Source organism: Motacilla alba, chromosome 3 (assembly GCF_015832195.1).
Source record: "Motacilla alba alba isolate MOTALB_02 chromosome 3, Motacilla_alba_V1.0_pri, whole genome shotgun sequence".
Lineage (NCBI taxonomy): Eukaryota > Metazoa > Chordata > Aves > Passeriformes > Motacillidae > Motacilla > Motacilla alba.
Window position 1 is genome coordinate 97,923,274 of NC_052018.1, and position 23,166 is coordinate 97,946,439.

At 44.3% G+C, this 23,166-nt stretch overlaps 1 protein-coding gene across 7 annotated transcripts in view; it reads right to left on the reverse strand.

The window, feature by feature from the left end:
* The window catches only part of MEIS1 (Meis homeobox 1), a 107,861-nt gene that overhangs the window by 84,161 nt on the left and 534 nt on the right, over positions 1–23,166 (reverse strand). The window contains exons 1-7 of one of the 7 annotated variants that reach the window (XM_038133793.1): positions 22,601–23,087; positions 21,890–22,044; positions 20,350–20,576; positions 18,657–18,798; positions 18,086–18,136; positions 17,229–17,279; positions 15,633–15,779 (exon numbers count right to left, since the gene is read on the reverse strand). In XM_038133793.1, coding sequence (XP_037989721.1) covers positions 15,633–15,779; positions 17,229–17,279; positions 18,086–18,136; positions 18,657–18,798; positions 20,350–20,576; positions 21,890–22,044; positions 22,601–22,610 — 783 coding nt within the window. In that variant the 5' untranslated portion in view covers positions 22,611–23,087. Of the gene's footprint in view, positions 1–15,632; positions 15,780–17,228; positions 17,280–18,085; positions 18,137–18,656; positions 18,799–20,349; positions 20,577–21,889; positions 22,045–22,168; positions 23,088–23,166 lie in introns of those variants that run through there. The other 6 variants (XM_038133794.1, XM_038133798.1, XM_038133797.1 and 3 more) reach the window with 6 other exon arrangements.

Consider the following 23,166-nt stretch of genomic DNA (forward strand, 5'->3'; position numbering starts at 1 on the left):
CCATGATTTAAACCGGTTTTGCACCACTGCCTTTCTTGTTGGTCAATAGCTTCTAGTGCCAAAACCATGGTCTGGCTAGTGACTGATTAGAGTCATGGTCGCATGACTGATTTAAAATAATAGAGGATTCAGGTGCCCTAATGCTGCACCACTTTAAGGGCAAAAGACCTTCTACAACACGTTTTATCTTAAGTCATGGCATTTAAAATACATTTCCTGACCTTTGTTTTGGTTCTGAAGGTTGTGAAATACTCTGGTATAAGCAGGGGGGAAAAAAAAGAAAGGAAGAAAAAGAAGGAAAGGAAATAACAAAAAATTGTGTATTTAAACAATTCCAGAAGCACCAATTGCCTCCTGTGACCATTATGAGGTGCATCATCCACTTGGGGGATATGCTGGGCTGAAAAGCACAAGCCCCAGAAAGTCCCAGTGCAACTGCTCCATCAAAAGGAGGAGCACATTTGATTGAGGCCTCCAAAGCAGTTATTGACTTGTACCATGGCGAACATCAAGCCTTTATAAACAATAAAGCTACAGCCGAAATTATTTGGCTAATGGTTAAATTGGATATTTTGCACAGTATATAAATATCATTACATATACTTATTATTCCAATCCAGGAACAGCTGGATTAGTTAGCATTATTAGCTAACACAAGTTAACACTAACACAAAATGGGAGAAACCATTGCTTTCTGCTTATATTCAAAAATAAAATTGGGTTTTTTTTCAGCACCAAACTATGAAAGGGAAAGAACAGCTTCCGGCCAAGGAACCAAAGGTTTGGCCATAAGTACATGAACAAAAGAAATGGCTTTCTATTACAGGTGATAAAAATTGTACTCAGCATCTTTTGATATATATTTACTCAAAAGTTTTGTGAGCACAGCCCTCTTGTGGGCTCATTTGTGTTTGTGTAACAACTGGAGATGGGGAACATCTAATTCCTTTACCTGTTGAACAAACTTTCACTCCTCCAGGCTACCAGAGAATTGGCTGCAGGTATAATCTTTCATTCCCTTGCCCTGGAGGAACAGACCTGCTGCCAGCAATTTGTCACCATAATTTGGGCTTATTGTTCTTGTTCTGAAGTTTTATCTTATTTTCTTTTCTAAATGAAATACTTATCACGAAAAAAAGTAATGTGCTATGTTTGAAGTGTTCTTCTGATTTTCTTAAATCCTACCTTTTAAAAATTTTCAGCTGCATGAGGTTGAGGGTAGTGACCCACCATGTTGGGAAATAACTGTGCTCAGTACAGACAAGAACTTGAAGCAAAAAGTGGGGGCTGATTCATTAAGTTATGGCATCCATCTCCTCCTACAAACATAACCCACCTATTTAGCAAGGATTTACTTTTTACATAGTTTATCCTTCTGGTTGTTTGCCATAGTGATGTCCCCAAGCTCTCCTGGGCAAAACATTCAATACGCTGCTTAATATCTTAAGTGTATAATCCATAGGATGGATACTAGAGCTACAACTGCATGATAGACAGACCTGATCCTAGCAATCCACAAGTCTTATCCCTCTTCACTTCTGCAGGGAATGGCTAATAAGAATCCACAGGTAGCCTGTTCCCCATCCAGCACATAAGAAACCTTTAGATTTTTCTCTTAATTGGGAAGAAAAATACAAATTGGTATCGAGGAGTAAAAATATACCTTTATAATACAGAAAATATAATGCCATATATTTCCTAGATTTAACACTATTGTTTATACAAATATAGAATTAGGGAATGGTTCAGGCTGGAAGGGACCTTAAAGATCATTTAGTTCTAACCTCTTGCCGTGGGCAAGGACACCTTCCACTAGACCAGTTTGGGATTTTGAGGACCATGAAATCCAGACTCATGACTAACTTCAGTTTCTGAGAGAACCCACTTGCTTTGCCATCTGAACATCGCCTAGTGGGACTAACCAAGGCTGATAGCAACCCCACCTTCCAGCCTGTCAAAACCAATTGGGGACATCATACCCAATACAACCAAAACTAAGGGGGTCAGAATAAACTGTACATGTAGAAACTTCAAAATGCTAAAAAATAGATGCTTTTTTAATGCCAACACCTCTTTTATAATCTGCTTCACGCAGCTTTGATTCAAAGGTGAGTTATTTTTAATAGAACATGAGCAAAAGCGCAAATATTTGCTTCAGATGGAAAAAACAGTGTTCCAAGGGAAATAAGGGAAATTTCTAGAGAAATAAGGTCGTTGAAATGACAGGCAGGCGATAACTCTGCCTTCAACTAAGCAGAACAGTGAGGGTGACTTGTGCACAGATGGAAGCCTTTGCAGCGTTAGAGAAGGCAAGGCCTGGCGAACGAAAAAGCAGAAAAAACTCCGCATGGAAGTCTCAGCCCTGACCTGGATTCCCTTCCTAGCCCCAGAAAAGTCATAAGCTTTCTATCTTTAGTTTCCCCTTATTGCAAGTGAGGGTAAGACTCTTCTCTAACTCTTCACAGCTGCATAGGAAAAATAAGATATAAGCTGTCTTTATGCATGCAACACGGGAGACAAATAGATAAAAGGATTGAGAGTGGGTATCAATGTGAATACCAGAGAGGACAGAAAACTGGAAATAAACAGGACTTTTGCCACTGATTTCACAAGGCCAGGATTTTACCTGAAGGGACCGGAGGCACAACTAATACTGCACACTGTCTTAGGTCACCAAACCAACATCCACCCAACAGCACCAGTACTCTCCATTGGCTCTGCTGTCATGCCTCAGTGCTGACGCTACCCAGGTGTGGGGTGCATGACACCAACTGTGTACCCAGGGAGGCATCTCTAACACAGCACAGCCTTCTGACTCTCTCCTTACCCTGAAAGCATGGAGGAAAAGAGACCACGGCAGGGAGAGGAAAGAAAGGGCCTGATAGTCCTAAACAGGATGAATGGAAAAAGCAAGTGCAAAAGGACAGGGTGATAGTGCTTTTCCAAAGGAAAATAATAATCAGAAGCAGCAAACATAAACCACAAAAAATACGGGAGAATGAAATGGAGATCATCAAGACTGGGCGAGACATAAAGACACAGAGGAAGGAGAAAAACCACAGCTCTTCTCTTCCAGAAGGCAGCAAAGCCCTGTCAACTCTGCAGGGACAAGATTTTTAAAAAACCCATTTGTGCATGTTTGTGTGTGCACACAGGGCTGCATGTGTTCACAGCTATGCAGAGCACCCCCCTAGCCTGGGCTGCATTCTGTCAGAAGCACAGCTCCAACACCTTCTGCCTATGCTGAAATCAAACCTGCTGCACTTGAGAAGTCATCTCCAAGGTTCTCCCAGGGGGGACAGCATGGGCAGATGGACTTTTCTTTGAGAAAGGGCTCTAAAAGCACCCAAGAAAATTTCTGGCAATACCAAAAGCAAACAGCTTTTAGACACGTAGACTTCAGGGTTTGCTTCTTGCACTGGAGATTGCTGCACATTGTAGCCTTGATGGACACCTAAACAGCAACAGCCTCAATCACAGTGGACCTTAACATTGCTCTTTTTGTTTTTTTAATCCCAGCTCAACAGTAAACACTGCCTGCCCAGCCAGGTTAACTGAGCCAGCTGATGGTGATGCAGGGTTTTTGTCTCCCATACAACAAACATTGACTAGTACTTTCTATTTAGAGCAACCCTACATTGAGAGCAACTCCCTTCGATAAGAGACATATCACTAGATAGCATTAATCCCTGGCCCTTTTCTGACACAAGGAAACACAGCTTGCAGTCAGGAGATAAAAATCACTGCTCCACACAGATATATTTTTTTTAACCTTACATATCATGAAGAAACATGCACAAAGTCAGCCCCAAACAATACCGCTATATCCAGAAACCTGGTGTGCAAGTCCTTGAGGTGTGTTAGTCCTCCTTGGCTCCTACTACATTTAATAAGTCTGGAGAATTTTCCACATCTTTCTAGACCAGGAAAAAGGTCTTCAGAGACAAGTAAGAGTTTCCTGTTCAATATTTCATGTAGTGATTCCTCCAAAGGTGTAAACAGGAAAAGCGTCTTGCCATTTAGCCTGAAAATGAGAGCCTGCCATCCCTTCCCTTTATTGCGTTTATGCGTTAAGAGTAATTTAGAAGGGGATCTACCAGATGCTCAGGTACAAATGAGACAGCATAGGCTGTCAAATGACTGGCTGAGGTCCCAAAACTGGCCTACCCAGACAGACTTGGGCAGGAGGGTGGCCTCAACCTCAACTTTTCCCACCCTGTCCCTTCTGTCCCACCAGGGTCCCAGCAGGCAGCCTCAGTGGGAATCAGTGCTGCAGAAAGATGTGCTCTTCACCCTGAATATCTGGACTCAGAAAAGGTTTGCTTACAGCAAAATCTAAGCATTCCCCTTACACATTTTTAGGGATGATACCTTTCGGGAAGACAAAAATTAACCCATTGGGGCACCCGCTGCAAATTTTTTTGCGTTATTTAAATGGTGGCTCTGATTTCCAACATCCCATCAGCCCAAGTGGGGCTTCTTAGGGAGGGGAAAGCACAAGCACAGCCCTTGCTCTGCAACAGCCATGCTTAATTCCAGCTCCATCACAAGCAAAAATCCTGAGCTTGTGTCACAAATATCAAATGGTTTTTTTAGCTAACTGACAACAGACGCCATTCGGAGTCAGCATATTTCGATTACGGCACATTGTTCGTAGTATTCAAGAGCCCGCTCGCCTTGCATTGTTGTTCAACACCAAAATTAAATTGCAGTATAATTAGCTTTGCTCCAGCTACACCTTTCTGTCTGGATGGATGTGATACCTGAAAAGCCTGTGTTGGGTATAAAATGTGTTCCTGATTATAAAATGTTTGCTTAATCTTGAGGGCACCGCCTTGTTTTTTAAGGCCCTCTGCAAGTCACGCACTCCAGTACGTGCTGCCCGTTATCTCTAGAAGGCTTAAAACTGGAATCCCCGTGATTCACATTTTCCAACGCTCATGGCCAAACCCGTCCGCAGAGCAGTTCCTCGACTTTCTCCCATTTCACAACAAGCCAAATGTGCAGCGCAGCAGAAGCGGCCGCATAGCTCGGCTCTGCAAGCCACATGCCAGTGAGCCAGTGGCCACAAAATACACCGAGCCCCCACTGTGGGAGAGAGAGGCCGGTGAGCTCCAGGGGTGGTTTGCCAGGCTGAGGTGGCCGTGGCTCCCTGACGCCTCCACCCGCTCATTGAGGGGCAGCTTGGAAGCACAGCTAGCTGCCAGAGTCACACAAAAATGTTGGGCTGAGAGGTCTGTGTGGTCACACTGCACCTCCCAGGGAGCTTTGGGAGTACCCAGTGGTGCCTGTAGCAGCATAGGGCTCATGGCATAGCCCCACATGGATCCGTGCCTCAGGCCAGGCAGACCTTGGGACAGGCAGACTTCCGGACAGGCCACCACCTCACAACTGTTTCCAGTCCACCCCACAGCTCTGCTCTTTCTGCAGAAGACACCAACAGCACTGCTACCTATTCCATCCAGAGCTTCAGTTTATCCCCTTCCTCCTTTAAATACTTTTTTAAAATGGTAATTAGTGGAAAATAGCAGAAGAGGCTAAAACCAAAGCATAAAGCCACCAAAAGCAAAGTTTACCATCAGCCTTCCCATTCAGCATTGTACTTTCCTATGACACCAAACAGAAACATTTTACTTTCTTGGCAACATGTTCTTCAAATTATCCACAGAGTGATATAATTACTATAACATATCACAGCTCATTCTTAAATATCTTCTATATATACCTTGCTATCACTAGATGACATATAAATTAAGATATCAACCCTACCTGACAATAAGGGAAAAGGAGAAGAAAATCTCAGCTCACAAGCACCTAATCGTCTCGCTCCAGAACCTCAGGGACAGACCTGAGAATTCGCATCTCCCCTCCTGCCTCACACTGTCCGCAGAAGAGCATTCCCCACCCCTGCCCCTCCAGCATTGCTATATCACTTCTCACCCAAAGGATCTCTCAAACACTTGTCACTGAGGGCCAAACGTCGGCTTGACGCGCACATGTGCATTTAAGAACAAAATTAATCCCCCTGCACGTACTAGTCATGTGCATACCATCACTCTGGCTTTACAGAAAATAGTAATGAAAAAGAGATCCCTCACAGGAGTTAGATTAATGTAGCAAGACACGTCTGTACATACCCTGCTTTTTCTACATAGCTGTGCCACGAAACACTGCCACGAGCCTCACAGACATGGGGAAAGCACAACGCTCCCACAGTAGGTGGAAGCCACGCCAGTAAAACTGGTTGCACAACAAGGAGAAGGGCCAGGAGCCTCCAGGGGTAACACAGCTGCAAAATCCTCCAGGCAGAGAGGGGTAAAGGAGGGAACTATGCTCAAGCATAGTGCCTAAGCTGCCACCAGTGCACATGAGAATTTCATCCCAAGCATCCATGTGAATATCAGGAAATGACGGGAAGCTGCCTGCCACCGACTCACACATGTTCGAAAGGCTTCTCTCCCTGTCACCCTCCTGTCACAGTGATGCCCAGCGGTGCCACTCAGATAGGGAACCCCTGTCCATGTCAAGTGCTGCCCAAAATGCCTGTGTGAACATGAGCAAAGGGGAGAGTGAAGCTGTGACTTCAAATTACCTCCTGGTGACATGGCTGTACCCATCACCACAACACAGCAGTGACACTACTCCCTCGTAACACTGCACAACAGTACACAAGAGAAAATGTATAAATCACAAGCCACTGGGACATTCCCCTCACCAAAAAATTTGGCCAATTCTACCTATGCAAGGTAACTCCATGATGCAGGTGCGAGTGTAGGAGCTTGGAAACCAAAGTATCTCTGTGACTGCAACCCAAGAAGAGGAGTACTCTATACTGGTTCAAGCCTGAAACCAAAGTGCCTCTTACTGAGCCTGCAGTGTTTGTGTCCTCCCAAGGCTTCTAGCAAGGAGTTGGCCATGGTTAATACTAACCTCACCAGATAAATCCAAATATCAGTAAGCAGCCACTGACCTCCATGCGAGAGCACATGCCTTAGGTTACTGCTGAGCACCAGCAAGCAGGCAATATCCCAGCTGAGGCCAGGAGCTTCCCTGCACACCCCACCCCAAAGCAACAGGTACCACCAGCCCAACCAAGGGTCAAGAATTTATTGTCCACAGATCAAACCCTGCTTGCACTGACAGAGCTGGCCCAGGTTCAGTGCAGGCCAAAACACCCATGAGACAATAGGTTCTACCATTTCTATTTGCACAGACACTTGTAGCCCAGCACCCCAACAAAGCCACGGGATTTTAATCTGCTCTTACCCTCCCTTCTCCTGAGAGCTACACAGACTTAAATGGAGCTATTTAAAGCCAGTGTTAAAAACACCAGCAATGGTCTGACCTCAGCAACAAAACTGGACCAAAACCAAAAGGCCAAATGAATGAAAAGAAAATTACAAGGTAAAGTGTGCCTTCCCTGAATGTGTGCCAGCTGCAAGACTCTTACATTACATCGATGTAGCTTTCCAAAGTTTAAATACAATAATTTTCTGTATTAAGGGCCCAGTAACCCTAATGGAGGCATAATTAGGCATTGATGCCATGCCCATAGGAGAGAAGCTTGAAAAACTTAAATAAACTGTGAATGGCAGGATTAATACTGCAGCTTTGCATTTTGTACAGCTGTTTGAATACAGTACACTGCCTGTGATGGCATCAGCTGTTGCTTTACTCTGGGTCAGTACTTCTGAAGTTAAACAGGCAGTTCTTTTAAGCAAATAAAGAATGACCTCTCTTATTGTTGGCCAGTTTACTTCAGCAAAGAAGGTCTGGGTGCATATTTGCTTTATAATAAAAAACAAAACAAAAAAACCAAAAACAAAACCAAAAAAAAACCAAAAAAAAAAAACCCAAACAAAAAAAAAAAAAAAAAGAAGAAAAAGAAAGCCAAGCTGCAAACAAAATAACTGGCCAAATTCAAAGTCCGGTGATGCTAATAAGAGAATTTTATTTTACTGCAATGGCTCTTCAGGATACTAGGTAATGCAGTTTTGGAGATAATCTGCACAAGTAGGAATATCATATAGATGCCTGGAGAGTCCTTGAGAAAACAGCTCACCTCAGTACTGATTGAAGAGGAAACAAAATACTTTGGTGAAATAGAATTCTGTATTTCTAGGAAAGGCTCCAATAGCAAATTGCTTACTAATGCAAGAAGCCTTGCAAATTTTATTATGAATGAAAGGAGCAATGGCAAGCGTGTGACATGCCACAGCGTAGGCACACATGGCTGAGTCAGTAAAAAGTAAATAAATAGGTTACTTATAAGCTCTAGAAGACACCTGAAAATATCTCTAAGAGAAACTCAGGCTCAGTGAACTTCAAGCCAGAATATAAAACAGCTCCAAAACTACCTTACCATTATTTTTTTCCCACCAGGTAAACTAGCTCTCCTACAGGCTATTATTCAATCTTGGCTTTCTTATAGGAAATATCAGCCGAGAAAAGTTAATCTAGATTTCTTCACTGTCTTTTAAAAATGACTTACCACTGGAGAGTGAAGAAACTATCTAAGGAGCATGTCAGCCCGATGCCAAATTCACCTGGGAAACACAATACCTAAATCACCCTCCCCCTGCCACACAGCCTGGCTGAGCCCTTGTCCCCACCACCTCATCCAATCCTTCCCCAAATCCCTGCCACCACAAAACTTTCCAGTTTTTTCCCCAGGCAGCGTTAATGACAACATCGCTGTCGAGCTGCGGGAGCAGGAGAGAGGAGAGTGTGGAGCCCTGGCTGGGGCAATGGAAGGCACCAGCGGTGAAGTGCTGCTGTGGAGATGAAATATGCCTAATGAAAAGCTTACCTAAAGCTTGCGGGGAGCCAGCACCCGGCTGGCCCAACCTCTCCAGAGCGTCGGGCACGAGGCCGACAGGACGCTCGGGAAAGACGAATTAACTAAAAGTTAATGTGGATGTTCTCATTCAAAAGAAAAGTGGCCTACTCCAAAGGGGATTAGGCTAAAGTGAACTAAGGCCACTTTACTTCTGAATGAGAGCATCCACACAATAGTCCAATGCACTTTAACTAATGCACTTTAATTTTACACCCAATCAATTTGTCTTACCTCTCCTGAGTGTCCTTGTGTGGACAAACCCAGAGATTCATTGAGTTTTGAGGCCAGGCAGGGAACATTAGATCAACTCATCCCACTCCCCATGTGTTATGGGCCATTGCCTTTCACAGTTATCCCTTTACTGATCCCCAAAACTTATGGATGACTTACGTATAACCTCTGACAGGGGCAGGGAGGAAACATTTCCTCAATGGCCTGGATTTAAAGATGCTTGCAAAATAAAATCCATTTGCAAAATAATAAGCCACCATAACTTTCAGGAGTCCATCCTGTTGCCAATAGAAGAGGCCAAATTTGGGCAAAAATCCATCCTACCTTCTCTATGCCCTGCAAGTTCATAAGAAAATGGCAGTCTCTGTATTATAGCTCTTAAATCTCTTTTGTTTTTTAAATTGCAAACAAATCCTTTGCCTATAGGGCAAGCCCACTTTTTTTTTTTTTAATTCACCTCACCAACATTTAAATTTTCAACATTTCCCCAAACATCTGCAACAAATCTCAGACTCCTTTTTCCAAAACATAATAACCCCCAGAAACCACTTGCTACCTGCGCTATTGCTTTCATACGCACAATGACTCACATAGGCCTGAAATCTCCACGTCGCTCTTTACGTCTTGGATACATATTTCTCAAAAATAAATAAATTAACCCACAACAGCAGCAACCAGTAAGGCAACTCAAGGAGTTGAGCTCTCAGGGGCAATGGGGTTCCCCAGGGCCAGCAGCCCTCCTGCTAACAGAGACCAAGCCCCCACTGCCACTGCTGAGGGACTGAAGCTTTCCAGGGATCTCATCTAAATTTAAAAAAAAGAAATCCTGAGGACACTGGCCTGATGGGATTCTGCTCTCACCTATGCTCCAAGTTACATCTCAAAGGGCAAAAATAAGTGAAACTGAAAAGGCAACCACACTAAGCAGGCCAAAGAAGAGCTGTAGCAACTGCGGAGAAGCTGTATTTCAGACGCATCACAGAGTATCAACGGTGGGTTAGATATGGAGCCATTAATCAGTGGTGTAAATACACTCAAAGAAGGCCAAACACAAAACGTGTGCTCTTTTAGAGCTACCCCCCTCTCCAAATATTGCTACAACTGCAGAAAAAAGAAAATATAACAACTAATTATTCCCAATTCGCCATGTAAGTCAAAGCCTGCTCTGAGAAACAGAGCACGTGGAGAAGGTGCTACACCAAGGACATGAGGTGACACTGCAGCACACCCCGGTCTCTCCTTCTCTCGCACAACCCTCACCAGGAAACAATTCCAGAAATCTTCAAAAATGTTCCTGACCAGAAACAACTCTCCTTTTTATTTTCTTAAACTTGTTTAGATTACACAAAATAGATCCTAACTGCATGCTCTTGTGACCAAAAAACCCCAAACGCAGAAACGCAAAACAAAACAAAAGAAAGATTCCCTAATTTAAATAAGCTGTGTCAGATTTCTAGTGCTTTTTGAAGTAGTATTTATCAGCACGATGTACACTTACTCATTTTGATTGAGAGCAATATAATCTGATTTTTTTAAGGTCTAACATTGCCCACGCGGGGCTGCAGTAACCCTTCTGCACGCAGAGCCCATTACCTTTATTGTTACCTGCGGACCAGCAGCCATAGAAAAACTCAAACCCTCAGCCATAAAGGTTAAACTTAAGGTAAAGCTCATTTTTTCACAACTTTAAAGCCTCCAAGTTGCCCCAAAATAATAATCTACGGTCCCTAATGCAGACATGGCGAGCTCTGGCTTACAGGAATGCCTTGGGATACACACGCAAATGTTTAGGATCAATTCTGAGGTTAACTGGGGTTTAAACTCAGTTCTGTCAGGTCTGATGTTGAAAAGAATTCCCCCAAAAATCTGGGAATTAAACTATCTTTTACAACAAGAGCTAACTTCACTTTGGAAAACTTTACATGGAAATTATGCCTGATCATGCAACTTCAGGAAGGCACCTTTTGGGTTCTTGAATGATTAAAAAATAAAAAACGAACTCCAACTCCAAGGATTCATTAACTGAAATCATAAATTAAAGAAAATATATTCAATCTTATGTCTACACAACAATGTATTTACTCACTTAAAGAAATGGAAGCAAAGAAAATCTTATTTTGCTAATACAATTTCAGCCACGATGTATCAGAAGAAAACATGTCTGGAACAGAAATTAATCTATCCTATCTTCACATAAATAGCCTGCCTAACAGGGGCATGGTAACAGCTTCTAAATATCACAGCAAAAAATAATAAAAATTACTTGAAAACAAACAAAAAAAGGATTCACTGGCTCAAGGTGACAAAGTCAGAGGAAGAAAATTAAATTTCAAGTCTTTTAAACATAATTTTATTGGTCATCCTCAGAGTCATACTTTGCTGTAACTCTTTTATTATGCAGAAATGAATTCTACCTTGCACCCTCTGCACCACATCTATTATTTTGATGCCTGTTTCTTCAATATGGGAGCACGTATCCTAAAGGCAGCAATATTTTTAGCTCTCATCTTTAAAACCATATATGGTTTGAAAGTACCTGTGAAGAAGTCCCAAAGTGAAATAGTATTTCTCAGTAACTTTTTCCCTAAGGCACTATTGTTGTATTGGCTACAAGGTATAGCTAATATATTTGAGAATTTGGAAAGTTAAGTCTAGTCGTAACCAGTCGATGCCTTGAACAACTCTACCACTTTCAGCTATGTTTTTTATTAGATTCCAGTTTATGATTCTTTCTTTGTAAAGAACATATTTTAAGTAATTGTTCAATTAAAAAAAAAAAAAGCTGCTATCTGCATTTTTGTTAGAGCAACTCCTCAACTGCACACATTAAAATAAAATCTATTGCAACATAAATAGAGGTGTTGCTTTATTATATATGTGTGTATATATGTGATATATTATCACCCAAGAAGGGCCATCTAAAACATCACAGTTGCAAACATTTAAGACTGTAACAAAAATGACTGAGACTCCAGTATCGGTTTACTATCCTTCAACAATTTCCTTGACAGTGGAGTCAAATAATGTTGAAATATGGACCTTCTTGCAGGAAGTCTTATTTCATGTTCATTTTTTGATCATTTCCCTCATAGCTCCTATAGGAATTTGGCTCTTCACTGATTTGCGTTTAAAAGTTTCTGCATCTGTAATTGTGCTTGTGGATTATTAAATCGCAATTTTTGTCAAGCAATGCTACTGTGGATGGGCTCAACAAGTTGATTTTCAGTAAGAAAAATACAGTTTTGTCCCTATAAAATCTATCCTACGCAGCTAATGCATTTTACTTGAATGTGGTGGGTACTTTGTACCATATTTTCCTTAAAGGACTTTCTAAAGGCTTTTTTGTAGACACACTCTTGTAGGAGAATTTTACTAGACTAGAGCACCTGAGTGCCAAGGTAACGTGGCTTCAAAAAAGCGGCCCCACGGTAACAGTTTAGGATTACCTACGAAACTGAATTTCTCCTGTCAGACTACAGGCAGTCTTGGGTTTTTTTTTTAAATCAGAGGGAGTTTTCCCAAACACATCACACAACAGCTGCGTTCTAAATCTTTCTGGGCTCTGCCAAACACTGAAAATTTAAACATGCAAATGTTTGAAAAGCTAATGATTAAAAAAGGTTTATTTTGAAACTTTTGAGGACGACTGCAATTCTTCAGCTAGGTTTTTTAAAGTCCCGGGGTCTGGATAATTTTGAGTTCAACTCTCCCCAGCAAAAAGCCCAGACTCCTGCCTTTAACTTGTGGAGCTGTGACGGTAAACACCAACTCTGCAGGTCTCACCCTGGCAGGCAGTGGGGTCGAGCCGGTAGGAGAAGGATGCTATTTTAGTGACCTAGTGCCACTGAGCTGGTTAAATCACTGAACAATGGTTAGTGTTATAGGGCTTTACTTTGCAAAATCTAGCATTAGTGTCATTGCTTTCTATTAACTGGGGGGACTTAAAGGCACTGGCTTTGAGGGGCCTTTAGGGAAAAAATAAATAAGGGGAAACCAATAAATTAAAAGAAAAAAACACCCTGTTAACTGTAACCTTTACTACCACAATATAAGAAAATGTAATTAAATCCATAATAAAAGCTTTTACATACTTACTCTTTTACTACTCTCCCAAGCAGAACCGTGGGCAGGCAGGGGACCCCACGCCCGGAGCCAGCCCCTCGTTCCCACCGCCCGGCCCTGCGCGCCCGGCGCATCCCAGGACCGCGCAGCCATAAACGCGCCCTGCGCAGTCACATCCTAATTAGCCGCCCCGGCGACCAGCACTCAACACCTTATTATTGAACCATTAAGGCCCCGATACTGCCGGCCGCGCCGGGGCTGGGTTTGGCTCCGGAGTTTACCGGAGGGCGCGGGGAACTGCGCATCCCCCGGTAAACCGCCCCCGCGCAACCTCCGCGCCGCCCGCCCGAGCTCCTTGGGCTTGATCCGCCGCCTCATAGCCCGGGGGAGAGGAGGGTGGGAAAGCGCACTTTTGCACCTTTTCCCTTCAACACGGAAAGAAAAGCCCCGCTCCCCGCGCAGCTCCGCGGGTGCGGACGGGTAGGTGCGGGGCTGCGCGCCCCGCTGCCCGGAGCGGAGCTGGAGCGCCCCGGGGCGCGGCCGGGGTAGCGCTCGCACAAGCCGGGCGTGCCGGGGCCGAGCCCCGTGGCCCAGCGCGGCCGGCCCGCGCAGCGGGAGAGGGGACGGCACAATGTCCGCGCTCCGGGCAACAAAAAGGGGGGCGCGGGGTGGTGGAAAAACACACCGACCCCAAACAACCCCAAAACTGCAGTTCCATTTCTTTAGCTTTCACTTTAATAAAATAATGATTCGTTGGGAAAATGGGGTATAAATCTTCATTTTGGAGGCAATTAAAGTGTTGATTTCATTCGTGCCCCTGAGCAATTCTTGTAATTTGCTCAAATAGCTTTATGTACCCAGCACTCCAGAGCTTTTAGAAACCCATTTTCTAGTTAGACTTGTTGGATTACAATTTTTATTCAACATTAGTGAGCTGAGCTTCCCTCAGCTAGACCCTGGCTGGAGGGTTCCCCTCTCTCTAAGGTGCTGCGTGGGGCCAGTGGTTCCCCAGAGCATCCTCACCAGCCCAGGCACCTCCCTGCCACACCACCCTACACCCATTCTGCCAAGCTTTTCTCCTGTACAGCAAAACCGGGTGGGGAAAAAAAAATCCCTTCAAAACAACCTACCTATGTGCACATAAACCCCTTTCTAAAAGTTCATGCCTTCCTTCGAGCCTGCCTCCCTTGTCACAAACCAACAGCCTTCGGTGGATAGGAGAAAATATTTCAGATACTGCCCACACTGCAATGCAATGCACCTTTATGTCGGTGATCTATAAAATAACTCCCAGCTGATAGTGCCAGTGATAACAGCAAAGCAGCTGAGGAGACTCCGGTCTGCTTGGCTGCGCCTTGCTTGAACAAAAGGAAACCTCCAGAGTCAGGAGCAGAGCACTCCTAACACTATATTTACGTAGCTGATCAAAAAGAAGAAATAACTTGGGGGCTTTTACCAGGGATTTCTTTTTTGTGCGTGTGCTTGAGGTCCCCTCTCTCGCAGGCAAAGTGCTGCTACCGCTCGTTTCAGAGCAAACAAATGGACCACAAAAACCCCACCGTTTCACCCAACTTGAGTAAAAGACAAATCTCAGTCACTACCATCATCCAGGAGCTTAATTTAGATCTGGGCACCTTCTGCATTTGTCCCAAGAGCTCCCATGAAAAGGCAAGGATCCCAGTCTGCACCCTTTGGAAGGAGTAAGGATGGGAGAGGGGACAGCCAGCTCTCCCGACTCAGCTCACCCGCATTTCCTACCCCGCTGCAGCCGACATTAAAGGTCTGAACCATCCCAAACAAAACCTGGACAACCGTCACAGCCACACGAGGCTTTGCTGGCTTGGCTTTGACTATATTTATTCTTTAAAGAAAGGGTTTGAAAACTTAAAAGATCAAGGAAAAGAATTTAAAACCTGAATCCCATTTTATTTTCTCCTTTTTTTTTTCCTATTAAGTAAAATAAAATGGGCGCGTTTGCAGCAGGCAGGCGTGCACAAAGCAATGTTCACTCAAGTCTAAAAGCGTTCGGCCAAGGAAAACTGACAAGACGGACTAATGAACCGTAGAGACGGGAAGAAAATAGCCAGTATTTGCTAGATTTCAAACCCTCTCTGTCTTCTCTGGACCACCTATCTCGGATTTTATTATTATTTTGGTCAACGACTCCAGCCCTTCCTTCCTTAAGCTACCAAGAAGCCAGTGATTCACAGATAACCACTTCGATTATTGGAAAGGGTAAATAAAATAAAGACAAAAATTAAAAGCGACAAGAAACAGGTCGAGTTTGCAGGCGATGCTTTTACAAGCTCATCTCGCCAGGTCGAATCTGGGAGCAAGCCTTAATGAAGCAATAATAGCCACATTATTCAAAAATTTTCATTTCGATGGAAATTTATCTAAAAGGGACTTAATCATATGCAAATAATAAAAGGAGGCGTAGTGACCCAGCAAGCGATCTGCATACAAATTTTAGCATTGTGCAACATTGGCGAGATCATACCTGATCCGTTAGATTTGCTGATCTTGTTATGTCTTCACTGTCCGATTTTGATCCACCCTCTCTATCGTCTATGACCAAATCGATAGGCATTTTTCCTTTCAAACAGCTAATATACCGGTGGCAGAAATTGTCACATAATTCGTGTACCTACATTATGACAGAGGTCAAAAAAAAAAAAAAAAAAAAAGAAAGAAGAAAAAAGAAAAAGAAAGAAGGGGGGGGGGGGAAAGTAAGAAAATATAATCAGGAATATGTAAGTAAAATTGACAAGTGCAACCAGTCTCCCCCCTTCGCCCCTGTGACATCAAAAGTCCTAAATAGGGGAAACACACTGCAATTATCCCCCTGAGACCTCTAGACGCATCCAGAATTAGGAATAACTTTCTTTTCTCACAAAATAGAGATATCCCAGAAAATTGACAGTGACAAGATGATTCACAGGCTACAACATATTCAACACCCGTGTTAAATTCATCTGCTCCCGGAGCTGTGGCCATTAGAGAGGTGACCTGCATGGGTGACATTTAAGGTAAACTATTTAATTTCATCCAGTTATTTCATCATAAACCCTTTCCAAAAGGGTATGAGGACAGAAAAAAGGATTAAAAAAAAAAAATCCACAAGCACTGTGCTGAAATACATTATAGGCATCCATGCCCTAAAATCCCCAGTTGCTCTGATACATTTGTACCTGAGCTGCCTTTATTAATGGGCAGATTTTAACACATTTTGGTAGAACGAGAACAACCTGACAGTTACGGTTAGATAAAGTGACTGAGGCTCACAAGAAACTTTTCAACTATTTAAAAACCTCTCAAAATGTTTATTTTTAGAAGAAAGGGAATTCTCTTCTAGGCCAGCTATCAATGACACGTAAAAAATCCTCAGGAAACCCAGAGCGCACTTCCAATTCAATGTGAGCTCGGATGACACCGCCTGCTTAGAAATTAGCATTCTTCCTCCTAAGATTTCTAAAACAGACAACAAAATAATCCTGTGTTCAGGGTGCAATCTCTTTCTTCTGCTCAGAGGTGTACAATATTCCCAGGAACAAGAGACAGACAGAGCTATCAACTCTGCTTTGTCTCTGCAAAATGTTACAGGACAACCCGCGCCCCGAGCCTGACCCGCAGATGCCTCTTAAAAAAAAATAAAAAAGATTCTCCCTTCCAACTAACTGCAACCAAAGTCTCTTCTTCACCATCACCAAGAAAAAACAATATCTATTTTTTTTAATCACAATTTCAGGGGCTTGACTGAACTAACCCTTTTGAGTCTCATCTGCGGCACCACAGAACTGCAACTATTTATACAAAGCCAGCAAAGTATTACAATGAACACAAGGCCTGGGCGTTCAAGAGCTCAGTTTTAGAGGCTGAAATTGTAATTAAACTGCGAAGAGAAATGGACGCCAAGATTGGTCTTGACACTAATTACCAGAAAGAAAGACATTTATGCAAATTTACCAGAAGCCTGAACTTCAGCAGTACTGAAACGGAGGAGAAAGACTGGGGCGGGGGGGGGGGGGGGGGGGGGGGGGGGGGGGAGTGAAGGTAGACAGAAAGAGAGAGAGAGAAAGAGAGAGACAAAAATTACCTTCTCTAATTCCAACAGATGAAACCTTAATACTTGTATGGCTTGAATCATCTGCAAAGACACAAACAACATGAGCATTAATCTCATTCCTGGATTTGGGGATATTTCCCACAGCCACCTCGGCCACACTTTGTAGCTTGACTTTTCTCTAGTAGTAAATAAAAAGTTGTTTTGATTTATGGCAATAACACTAAAATTTAATAGCGGTGGCTTTGTGCGCTATTTAACAAGAAGCGACCTAGAGTTAACAAAAAAAAAAAATCCCAATCGCAACGAAGCAACTGAATTATACGGATCATAAACATTTCTTAAAAAAAAAAAAAACAACAACCCTCTAAACTCCACCATTGGCTCCTTGCTTTGTGAAAGCAGGTACAGGACTCCTACAGTGGAAGCAAAATATTTATCCTTAACGGGGGAAGAAAAGAAAGAGAGAAACGACCTCATTTTCAGTGAATTTGCCACTGGTGCATCTCCAGCCATTGTAATCCTCTCTGTTTCCCATCGAGCTGCTTAAAAGGTGCGTGGAGGGGCTGGTTACAGTGGAGATAAATCCACGCTCCTCTTGGGCAGGCAAGCTCACCATCAAACCTGCTAGCTCCTCTTTGGATGGGGTCTTCCTTTATGTATATCCTTATGGGATTTTTTACTTCCAAGCAATTACCACACCATGTTTACTTGTAAATATAAAAGTAATCATTGTAACAATTACGATTTTTAAAAATCCATTTGAGAAATTTTCAATTTAGCACCACCAAACCACCTCTCCAGATGACACAGAAGTTTAAAAAAATAATAAATAAATGGAAAGGGAAGGGAGGGTGGGGGTGGTGAGAGGAAGAAGTGTTAACTCTTACCAAGTTATCCAGTTCAGGATTAGAGGAAAAGAGGGGTTTCTCTGCTCGGATCTAAATGTAAGAAAGGAGGGAAAAAAAAATAATAAAAATGAATTGAAATATGGAAGCAGAAAAAGCAGACGTTATTATTTCTTGCTTCATTACACTGTCGGGTCCATTATGTAACCTTCCGTGCAAAGCCCTGACTGCTGGATTTAGTACATCAGCCAAACACTTGAGCAAATGAATCAAATACACTGAAAAATACCTATGGAGCTTCCCCAGCAGAGCCCATCCTGGCTCCTGGGAGCCGCGCAGCGAAACTCCCGGCCGGGCACAGACCACTCCACTTTATCCATTTTTTAAGGGGGGTAGTGTAAATGCCGAGATTTCCTGATTTTTTTTTTCTCGTGTTTTGTTTTGGTTGGGGTTTTGGGGATTTTTCTGTTTTGGTTTTTATGCCTCTTTCAGTAAGAGAGGGGGGAGGGGGAAACGCGCATCTTTATCTCAACAGAGACTTGTTTTTCTTGATACGATTTTTTTTCCCCTCTTATTTTTTTTCTTTTACTGTTTTCAACCCGGTTTTGCTGACCTGTTTGGCGAACACTGCTATGTCTTCATTGAAAGACTCAGAGGAGCAAACATCGCCTCCCGCTACCCCGGGCTCCCTGGGTGTGCATGTAGCTAATTCACATTTCTCAAAAATCAGTGCTAAAAGAGGGAACAGGGGGTGTCTGAAAGAAAATACAATAGTCACACACACAGGGGGGGGGAAATATCATAACGAAACAAAAAAAACTCCAAACACAACAATAGTTAGTCCCACAGCAGCGTGCATGGGGAACGGGGCACCCACAGAGGGGGCTCCGGCACCCCCCGCCGCCTCCCGCAGCATCCCGGCCCCTTCCCACAGCCAGCCGGCTGGCAGCCCAGCATCTCCCCGGCCTTTCGGCACTGTCTGGCCACAGATATTGTTAATACAACCTTAGGACAAGCCAAGAATAAAACCCAAGCCGGTTCCAGCAGCCATTTTGAATTAACTTTCCTTGTCTTTAGAAAAAATAAAATAGAAAAATTAAAATCCCTGGGCATACACTTCTGCCTCTCATGCTTTTAATTCCCGCTTTCTGCTGGAGAACTTGTTGGGAGCGAAAGGGGAAAAAACAAACCCAAACCAACAGAAAAGCATAAAAAGAAAGAATCCCTATCCAAATGGGGAAAAAACAAAAAAAAAGGATAGAAGAAAAAGCCCTTAAACCCACCCAACAGACCTCCGACCCACTGGCCAAGCCCGGCTGGCTCCCTACCGCCTACCCGGCCCCCGCCCCCCGGGGCTCTGCAGCCGCCGACCCGCGGGGGAAACCAGGTGCTCCTGGACAATCCCAGCCTGGAAAGCCTCCTCGAGAGAAAAGCAGCGTGGGCATCTGGTTCCCTCGCCCGTTTAATAATTTAAATAAATAAATAAGCGTGGGTGCACACACACATATATATGTATATTTATAACAAGGAGGTTTTTTTTTTTCCTCCCAGGGTTTCATACTTTTTTTTTTCCTTCTGGGTACCGTACACCAGCGACTTTTAACCAACCCTCCAGATTTCAGATAAACCGATAAAGAAACCGAACTCTATGAATTTTAGTTTCCTCCCCCTTCTCCTCACTGTCCTGAGAGTGATTTTTAAAGGCTCTTAAACTTCCCTTCAAACTCCAGCTGGGCAGATACATTTTAAAAGCATCTGTGCCCAGTGTAACAACCCCGTCAGCTCCCATCGAAACGGCCTAGAAACTGCTTTACAAGTTCCCACATTGAGAAACACTCAACGCTGTCGGATAAAAGATTTTTTAAAAAAGAAAATTAAAAGAAAATTTTATAATGAAAAGTCTTGAGAGAAGCAGATCTTGAGTTCTCTCAGCACAAGGAAAGACGAATAAGGTGGAAAGTTGGGCAAAGCTCTCCAAACTCTCCCTGCTCCAAAACTCCGTGCACAGATTTACCACCGGCCGCAGGTTGTGTCCTGGGAATATTATTTACCGCCTCTTCCTCCTCCCGCGGTGATGCCTGCCGCCCCTTCAGCAAGCTCCTTTTTCCCCGAGCCCACGCGGCTCCCCGTGCCGGGGGGACCCCAGCCCTCTCCCCCCTGCTTCCCAAAACAGTAACGACACTAATTTAAGAACGCGGCCCTTTTACGCGCAGCGCTCCCCATCCCGCCCTTCCCCTCCCCGCGCAGCCCGCGCTGTCCCCCGCTCCATCCCGCGCAGCTTGCGCGGAGCCCTGCGCGGCACCTACCCGTAGATGGCATCTTTATCTCTCTTGAGGGCGTCGTTGACGGAGGCGCCCATGGCGGGGGGCATGGCGTTGGCGTGGGCGGCGTGCGGGTACTGGTGCGAGTGCAGCGGCGGCCCGTGGTTCAGGTGGTGGACGGGCTGCATGGGGCGGGCGCCGTGGGGGTCCCCGTACATGGTGGTGGGGATGCCCACCCCCTCCATGCCGCCGTAGTGGGGCAGCTCGTCGTACTGCGGGGCAGAGAGAGCAGAGAGGCGTCAGGGGGAGGCGGGGGCAGCAGCTCCGCTCCCCTGTCCTCCCCGGGGATGAGCCGCGATCCCCCCCGAGCGCGCCCGGGCTCCGCCGCGCCGGCCCTGGGGAGGGAAAGCCGCCCCGGGCCGGGAGCAGAGGGGGTGGGCTGCTCCGGCCCGAAGCCCTCCGAGTCTGGGGCGGAGGAGAAATAACAACAACAATATTAATAATAATAATACAATAAATAAAAGTGAGAAAATCCCACCCTAATCCCCATCCCCAAAGTTCCCCAGCTCCCGCCCCCCCACCCACTCCGTGAATGGAAGTGGTTCCCGGAATCCAAATTTCCCTCCGCTAAACTTTTTCCCGCTGATAAGAAGTCAGGTACCTCACCCAGCGAGGATGCAAAAAACTTCAGCAGCGGTAAACAAAACAAAACCAAACCAAAAACGAGAAAGAGCGATTTGCGGATTTCCAGCAATTCCATGCGAACATGACTTTTAAAGCCGAAAAGCTGGAAACGTTCGCCCGGGCTCTCGGGATTTTGGGAATGCCTTTTTTTTTTTTTTTTTTAAGGGTTTTCTTTGTTGAAGATTAAGGACCGAAAGCTACCGCAGTTCCCAGGCAAGCGGGGGAAACGGCCACTTTTCATCTATTAAAAGCGAAGGTGTGAATAAACACTTTTAAAGATCCCTGACACTTGCTTGGATAGAAAGAGTAAAAGGCAAGTTGTCAGCAGAGGAACTTTCTTTCCCAACCAGCTCTCGGACGGCGGCAGGCAAATTAGGCAAGAAAACTCTTTCCAGGGCTTTTCTCCTTCCCCAAATCCCTGTTCACCCGACTACAGCTGATTGATTTTTTTCTCAAAACTCCAATTTAGGAGGTAATTAGAAGAAAAGAAAGGAAAAAAAAAAAGGAGGGGGGGAATTGCACCCAAAATAGAAACAACAATACACATGACAGTGAATGCTGGTAACCTCCAATGCAAATTAAAGTCACTTTCTTTCTAAAAGAGTAGGGGGAGTTTGCCCACTGCACTACACTTTTTGGGACAGATTAAAAAAAAAAAAAAAAAAAAAAAGACAGAAAGAAAAAAAAAGGAGTGAGCAAAAAAGCAGGTAAAAAAGTTGTGCTTACTCCCAGCCAGAACTTATCTTCTGAAAGTGAAGCGTTATATCATCACTAACACAGCAAAATGCTCAGAGACATGCACACATTCAAATATTTCAAGCACTGGTGATTTTAAAAAAGACATTGGTAGGACTAGAACTACAAAACCAACAAATACAGAGGCTTGGACATATTCACTTACATGCCTGCATGTCATTAATGTATAGAAAGCTTGCCTCTTCCCCGAGAGCTCCGGGATGGGAAGTAAAAGAATCAAGAAAATAGCAACATACACAGGTTTTAAGCCTACAAGTACAACTGATAAATCCTCCCGCTGCAGGACATCGCTTTTTGCCCCTACTCCAAAAAGGAGGGGAAAAAAAAAAAAAGAAAAAAAAAAGTAACTTTTTTTCGCAGCGTCTGTCAGCCACGTTTCAATATTATTTCACATTTAAAATCCATTTTTTTTAATCATACGTACCCTTTGCGCCATCGGCCTGCTTGCTCCCTTCCTACTTCAACTTCTAATATATCCTCTTTAAGGCCAGTGTGAAAAGAAAGAAACACGAAGTTCCCCCCCCTCACCCCCAAAAAAAGGCAAAAATCCCTTAGCGTCTCCAGCAATGGAAGCAATCGAGTAAAATCTTCGGCTTGCTGGATCTCAGCGAAGCGATACGGTAACTCAGCATTAAAAAAATGAGAAAAAAATTAGAAGGAAAAAAAAAAAAACCAACTCTCCCTCCTTCCTTCCTTCTTTTTTCTTTCTTTCTTCCCTCTCTCCCTGTCTCTCTCTCTTACTCTCCCCCTCTCGTTTCCAAGACAGCAGCGGGGCGAAAGCAAATATCCTTTCCCCAAATCAGTTTTTTTTTTTTTTTTTTTTTTTTTTTTTAAAGTGCCCCTCAAACCCAACTACCAAGTCTCATGGCTTTTTGCCACTCCGGCTGTCAATCACAGGCGAGGTTGTCAAGGTGGTGAATGACTGATGATGATCCGCTGCGTGTGCTCCCACCGCGCAGGACACCGCGAATGTTAATTTTCGAGTGCGCTCACCCAAAAAAAAAAAAAAAAAAAAAAAGAAAAAAAAAGAAAAAAAGAAAAAAAAAAAGAAAAAATTTAGAAAAAAGAAAAAAATTTAAATCGAGGGAGGAGGAGAAGGAGGGGGAAAAATTAAAAATTAAAAAGGCTCTCTAACGCGCCGGCTCTCCTTTTATTATGGTTATTATGATGATGATGATGATGATGATGGGGGGCTTTTTTTTTTTTCGCTCCTCCTCGGATCGCTCCTAATTCCTCGCCGGCGCCGGCTCGCTCTGCCCCTGCGCGGCGGCCGGGCGAGGCTGGCGGAGGCGGGCCGGGCGCGGGTGCTGTGCGGGGCGGGCGCGGGAGGAAGGGCAGCGGGGCGGGATGGCGGGGGGGGGAGGCGGGGGGAGGCGCTGCCGCCGCCGCCGCCGCCGCGGTCCGAGCGCTGCTGTCCGTCCG